The following is a 7500-nucleotide window of genomic DNA, read 5'->3' as shown; positions in this document are numbered from 1 at the left end:
CTTTTTGCAGTGTGACTTCAGTGCGAACAGTCTGGCTGGAATTCATGCGATTAGGGGCTGTTGTTGTTGCACCTATTGTTTCTTTTAGTTTTCTTATTATTCTGCATCCGCTCTTGAAGTCTATGGCAGCCCATGGATCCGTATGGATGAAAATGCTGAAATTTGGCACACTGATAGGGGTGAATGTGACTAGCCGCCACACACAATTTGGTGTCTCTAACTCAAACCATGTAGCGCCACCAACAGTTCAAAGTTTCACTTACGTTTCAGATTAGAACTTTTGAACCCCTTGAAGTCCTAGAAACAAAATCATTTTTGCCTCTGATTCCTTGGGCCATGCTGAGTCCCAATCGTTTTTAAGCTCCGCCCACACGATTTTCCAAATAACCTACTTTTTTCGAACCCCTCCTAAATTGTATGTCCGGATTGCTCGAAATTTTGCATGTATCATCTAAAGATTCTCATGACGTTCTCGTATTCCGCATCAACGAATTCAATGGCGTGCACGCCAAAATGGACGTGAGGATGTATCTTTACAACACTTTAGCGTATTGACACGAAACCTGGTATATGTCATCATAAGCATTACCTGAGGGTACCTGCATAGTTTCGGCACAGCACCACCTAGTGGTCAAGAAATATGAATGTGACGATGAGGAGGGCGGGGCTGGGCCGTGACTACGCACGCCCAGCCCCCAATTGGGCTAATCAGCCGAGGAGAGGGATAAGTGCAGCGGAATGTGGCAGTTCGGGAGTGAGAGAGCCACACGTAGCTGCCATGTGTGCATTTATGTTTTTGTGTCTTTTTGTTTTATTAAATATTACTTTGACTGTTCAGCCGGTTCCTGCCTCCTCCTTTCCCATTTTAAACCCTGTTACATTGGTGCCAAAGCCCAGGAAGGAGGAGGGATGTGCTGTAGTGGAGTCCTTGCCACTACCATCCACCCAAAGGAGCAGCTGCGGCCGTCCACTGGTGGATGGAGGAGTTGCTGCCCGCCGCGTGGACGCGGAGGAATGGCCGCCATCTGCGAGGGGAGGAGGGGCTCGCTGCCGGCTGCCTGGAGCGGTGGAGCCACTGCCAGGGGCGGAGAGGCTCCCTACTGGCCGTCAAAACACGGAGAGGCGTTCCATCAACCAGGGGTCGGAGGACTGGCTCCGGTCCGCCCGGGGAGGAGCAGCTGTTGTCCGCCAGCGGGTGGAGGAGCGATCGAGGACGGCGTGTCTGGGAACCGGCGAGCAAGTTTTTTTTCTCTCTCTCCTCTCTCTCTCTCACTGTCTCTCTGTCTTGCCCTTTCCCTCTCCTCTTTTTGTTTTGTTTTGTTTTTCCCTCCCCTCATCCCACTCTCCGGCCCTAGAGAGGCAGGGAAAAGCCTGCCGGCAGGCGGGGCCAGAGGCAAAGGAGGGAGGAGTGTGACGAGGAGGACTACACATGCCCGGCCCCCATTTTAACCTTGTTAAAATGAAAAATTGGTATTTCTGCTTATAACTTCTGAATAGTTTGGCTTAAAATCATGAAACTGATCGCTTTCGAATCCTTGGGGGCACACCGAGTTTAATGATACCCAATTTGCCATGGTTGGCCATACTTCCTGTCTGCCATTTTGAACTTCACTGAAAACCTACAGTACATTTTCAAACTCCTCCTAGGCCGTACATCCCATTTGTACGAAATTTGCCGTGCATCATCTAGGGACACTCATGACAAAAAGTTATGAAAAGCTTTTTCATAGATCAAATCGTTTTTGTAGATGCCAATAAGGATCTGAGGCTGTATCTCATGAACGCTTTGGTGTATTGACATGAAACTTCATATATGGCATTGTGACCAAGCCCTTACACGACCATATCAATTTGGTGATTGCGCCACCTATTGATCAAAAGTTATAAGCACTTTTATTACACTTATATACACATTAGACTAACCACTCTGCTTAAAATCATCACCGGAATTTTAAATTCAATCAAAAAATATACTGTATATATATATAAATGCAATATATATTTTTTTCTCACAGTTTTTACACGCTTGATTTATCCTTGGCATGAGTCATAAAACCATTTATGAATTGCACAATATGAAGTACTTCACTGGTGCAACAATATATTTGTTTAAAATATAAACTGACTGACATCAGGTCTCACAGTGACAATTTAAAGAAGTTTAAATGTTAATTCTAATGCATAGATTTAAGACTGGTATACTAAATTTCTTCTATTTTCATATAGTAACAAGATATGACATCATATTAAATGATATTATGAAACAGGCACAGTTATCTACTGATGGTGATCACTTCCAAATTAATCGCCATGGCTGATGTAAAGTATCAGTCTATTGCTATAGTTACAGGGTTCTCCATGACCTTTGCAGCCGTTTCTGAAAAATATTTTCTTTTTTTAATCAGACCGATTTATAAATGAATCATTTAGACCGATTTGTGAACCACTGCGATATATTTTTTGAAAAGAACGGACTAAAAAGAACGATTCTCTGACAAATCGGACATCACTTTGGTTTGCAAGCAGGTTTTGCTCTTCACAAGACTGATATCTAGCTAGTGAAATATTTTAGAGCAGAGGAAAACTAGAAAAAGAGATATTCTCTACAGAAATTTCCATGACTTTTTAGATTGTATTATTTCCCAAGTCTGGAAAACACAATTTTAAAATTCCCTGACTTTTTTAGGTATTCTATGACCATGGGAACCCTGTAGTTATGATAAACATGCCAGGTTAGGGTGATTTACACATGCAAAATCATATTTGAGCATAAAATCAGAATTGTGCGCTTTGGTTTGCAATATAAACGTTGCCCATGTGACTGTGTAGAATGAGTTTGGTTTGCTATGTAGTGCTCCAGTAAAGACAGCAGGTGGTGCACTAGACTGCATTCAGACACACAGGGACTCAAATTTCACTCCACATACATGTGCAAATTACAGAGAAACATGATGATGACAAACCTGCAAAACCTGAATTTATATTAAAGCTGTTTTCTTCTCAATTATACTAATATGACTGTAAGTAAGGCAAAGTAGCTTACACACACACACACACACACACACACACACACACACACACACACACAGGTGAGCAAGTCTGTCTGATTAACTGTATACATGTTATCACACTGTGTTTAATGTATTCACAAGAGCATTAAATATTAAAGCAGTGTTTGACAGGGTGCATTCGGTGTGGTGACATGGTTGATATCGGCATGTGATCTCTCAGAGAACACCTGCACACACACCTATTGCTCTTAATATAAGCTAATATAATTACTGTTGTCCGCTTTAACCTTAAAATAGACCTTTTGGCATGTTTAGACTCTCCAGTCCATTTATGATCTGTTGTCCATTTTTTTGTTTTATAATAAAGGAATATTCCGGGTTCAATACAAGTTCAGTTCAATCGACAGCATTTGTGGCACAATGTTGACTACCACAAAAATTAATAAATAAAAAAAGCACAAATGTGTGTTCCAGTGAGACACTTACAATGGAAGTCAATGGGGTCAATCTGTAAACATTAAAATACTCACTGTTTCAAAAGTATAGACACAAGACATAAACAATATGTGTGTTAACATGATTTTACTGTGATTAAATCACTTACTAACCGCATCTGTGGAAAGATATAGACATTATTATTGTAGATATTACAACTTGGTTGCCATGACGACGTGATGATCTAAACCCTAAAATGACCGTAAAATGACGATTTAAACGACACAGCTCAAATAATAATTAATGTAAGTGCTTTTATAAAATTATAAGCGTCACATTTCTGACTTTAAACCCTCCAAAAATTGACCCCATTGACTTCCATTGTAAGTGTCTCACTGGAACACACATTTGTGCTTTTTTTAACGAAAAGGAGGGACGAGTGGAAATTAATTTTTGTGGTAATCAACATTATGACACAAATGCTGTCGAATGAGATTAACTTGTATTGAACCCGGAATATTCCTTTAAAGCTAATTAGAAAGACTACTCTTAAACCTAAACCTTAAATAAACCTTTTGACATTTTTATTTTAACATTTTTGCCCTTTTATTACCCTTTTTTAACAGTCCAGGCCATCCTTAAATAAGAGGTTTTATTTATAAAATGTAATTATTATTACTATAATTGTATATAGACTTCATACAATATTATTGTGATGGTGTTATTAAAAGTATTTTTAGCAAATAGTTGTTAAATGAATGGTCTCTCTCTCTGTACCTGTTGTCATGGTTATAAGTTGCTGTGATGTTTGTGGGCAGTCGTCATGGTGACTCACCGTTATCGTGGTCGATGTCCACGAGTTTGTCCAGGAAATCTTTAACAGACGCCACACTGCAAAGAATGATGGGATGCAGAGGGGTCATCCACTGCTCCTTCCCGTGACCCAACTGTAACCCCAGATTACCAACACTCTGAAGAGCCTGAGAGAGAGAGAGAGAGAGAGAGAGAGACATAGACAGAGAGAGAGAGAGAGATCAGTACCACGGACAGCCCCCTCTCTGATTTGTCACAAACTGACTAGAGAGAACATTTTCAGTGGCCCTCACTAGTTAAAAAGGCTCAACAATCGGCCAAATCATGCTTTAAATGTACTGATATTAACAGGTTTGTATAGAAAATATCATAATCTAAAGGCAGGTGTTAAAGGGGTCTAAGTGTTCTGAGGTTTGTCCACTTTAATCACATTCGGAGCTGGTAGAAATCGCATGTGAGCACACAGGGCTCATAGTGTAATCGCTCACTGTGCAAGTGCTTTCGAACAGCAGCAAAGCTCCACCTCCTCACCTGTCAATCAACCAATGCACTAAAACAAGAGTTTAAACATTGCCGGTTATGTGTGGCTTTAAAAGGAAAATGTAGCTGCAAGCAGCAATTACAGGGCCAAGCAGACCAATGGCATATAAGGAAGTATTGTTGGACATCACTGATTATGATTTTCAGAAAAGCGGTATAAAAAACACGAGTGGGATCCCTAACATTACATGGTGGGGGGTGGCTCGGCCATTCGGCCCCGTTTTGCAACTGGCCCACTGGGAAGAGTCCCGGTTCTCCCTATGGCCATTCCGCCCCTTGTTTGAGTTACAGACCCCAAATTTGGTTCAGTTATAGGTCAGGGTGTCCTCTATCAGTGTGCCAAATTTCAGAATTTTCCTACATACGGTTCTATGGGAAGCAATAGACTCCCTGCCAGAAGAAAAAGAAGAAAAAGAAGAAAAAGAATAACAGATACAATAGGTGCCTACGCACTTTCGGTGCTTGGCTCCTAATAACTGTCCAATTGTAAAATCTGAAAAAGGGAATACATGTACATACAGTGTGTCAGATAGCAACATGTGGAGACACAGATGAGAAGCGTCTTGAAATGTCGAACCTTCACGTTTGTGCTTACATTAAATGCAAGTATAATTGAAAGAATTTTCTCTTTTTTTTGTGTTTTATTGTCGAGCAGTAATACAATGCTGAAATCAAAAGTGACGTGTATTACAAACAGGTGTAAATGGTGATGTGTCTCGCCTGTCCACTTGTGATCGAGCGCCAAAACGCATCTTAACATGAGCTGTAAACAGGGCCTCTGAGACGTGCTCACTTGTGTAGTGAAACAGATGTGTGTGTGTGTGTGTGTGTGTGTGTGAATGTTGGACCTTGGCGAGCAGCAGTAGAGTTCTGCTGGTGCGTGTGTCTGCGTGATGGTCTCTCAGCTGGAAGAGTTTGGGTGTCAGAATGGCAGGAGCAAACAGACGCAGGAAGAAGAAGCCGCTGATGGCCAAATACTTCACATCCTGCAGAGAGACAGAGAGAGAGAAGGCAAACCTCATGACATCATCCAGATAACACTGAGAGACAGACAGCACACAGAATCATCTGAAGGGTTTGATGAGGTCCAGACCTCATTCTCTGGTTCTGGAAACTGTTCCTCCACTCGTTTGTGGAGTTGTTTGAACACGACCCTCATCACAGGAGGACACTGGGACACTGAGCTCACGATGGCCTCCATGATGCTGGTGAGATACGTCTGCAGCAGACCGACGCTGCTCTCTCTCACCTCCGCTTCTGACACGCCTCCTTTAAATGAGATTCGTCTGCAGAAAGAGAGAGTGGGTCTCAGAGAAGGTTTCCTTTGCAGCAGTCTCAGCCACAGACAGACAATGTGATTGGCGCCAATCACAAATTGGGCTGGATATTGGTCCAGATTTAGATTTGAATCCAATTCACAAACTCTGGATTCGATTATCTGGAGTATATTTCAATTACAATGTCCATTTTGCTCATAAACGAAAGCGATTAGATGATTTTTAATGCCAATTTCGATAGCACAACAAAATGCTAATTTGTGTTCAGATTGTTTCAAGTTATCAAGTATATCAAGAAAACATTCAGAAATGAAGTGAAACATAAAACTGCTTAAATTACTTTTCTTTACTGTATTGATTTTGAGTTTCCTTGACATTGTTGTTTGATTAAAATTAGTGATGCACAAGACACCAGCAGGTCTATCAGGCTGCATTTACACTTCAAGTTTTTTGATTTTGAATCTGCTTAACTTATGTTCATTTTAGACATAACTAACCGTGTTTACATTATAACCTCACCATGGTGGGCATTTTCACGCAATTGTTAGTGTATTTTACCGTTTAGGTGCGTGCCTGCATTATTGAAGTTTCTGTTTCCTAATGCAATCATTTTCCAAAGTACGCGGTAATGGACAGCTTTTTTCAAAATGCTCCCTTTTCGTGGTAGGAAAACACTGTTATAGTGTGGATGAGAGGAGGTTTCAGTCCCTTTTTACTATAAAATCTCTTCCCTGCCCAGTACGTAGCGATATGCATGAAGAATGCAATCGCTAATAAACGAATGAAGAATGTGAAAGTGAAAGTGAAAGTGTAGATTTATAGTAGAAAATGACTTAAATATTGATCTATTTCTCACCCACACCTATCATATCACTTCTGAAGACATGGATTAAACCACTGGAGTCATATGGATTACTTTTATGCTGCCTTTATGTGCTTTTTGAAGCTTCAAACTTCTGGTCACTTCTGAACTGAAATATTCTTCTAAAAATCTTCATTTGTGTTCTGAAGAAGAAAGAAAGTCATACACATCTGGGATGGCATGAGGGTGAGTAAATGATGGGAGAGTTTTTTTCTTTTTCACGATTCAACTCAAATATTGTTTTTGAAGACCCAGAAACAAAGTTGTGTTTATAAGTTCCCAGACTGCGACAATGAGCACTTCTGAGGAAGAACTAGTCACTGGATTTGACAAAGTTTGTGGCGTTAATCACATCGAATCTGTAAACGTTATTTAGAGTTTTGATTCAGACACTTTGTAGTAAGGAAACTAGGTATCCAAAAACACTGCTGTATAATGCTTTATACGTCTAATTTACAGTACATCCATTTAACATGTTAGTCAGAAAGTCTCTTGCTGTCTAAGTTAACCATTCTTAGCCAATATAATCTGCAATGTGATCCAGACTTTATGCTGAGTCTCT

The 7500-nt window shown here is 40.6% G+C and overlaps 1 protein-coding gene across 1 annotated transcript in view; it reads right to left on the bottom strand.

The window, feature by feature from the left end:
- The window catches only part of LOC127423845 (rasGAP-activating-like protein 1), a 49665-nt gene that overhangs the window by 11802 nt on the left and 30363 nt on the right, over positions 1 to 7500 (bottom strand). The window contains exons 13-15 of the mRNA XM_051668478.1: positions 5893 to 6085; positions 5648 to 5785; positions 4282 to 4426 (exon numbers count right to left, since the gene is read on the bottom strand). Of these exons, the coding sequence (XP_051524438.1) occupies positions 4282 to 4426; positions 5648 to 5785; positions 5893 to 6085 (476 nt within the window). The remainder of the gene's footprint in view (positions 1 to 4281; positions 4427 to 5647; positions 5786 to 5892; positions 6086 to 7500) is intronic.

The sequence above is a fragment of the Myxocyprinus asiaticus genome, chromosome 33 (assembly GCF_019703515.2).
Source record: "Myxocyprinus asiaticus isolate MX2 ecotype Aquarium Trade chromosome 33, UBuf_Myxa_2, whole genome shotgun sequence".
NCBI classification, from domain to species: domain Eukaryota; kingdom Metazoa; phylum Chordata; class Actinopteri; order Cypriniformes; family Catostomidae; genus Myxocyprinus; species Myxocyprinus asiaticus.
The sequence above is the reverse complement of the archived record's forward strand: the minus strand, read 5'-3'. Positions and strand labels throughout refer to the sequence as shown.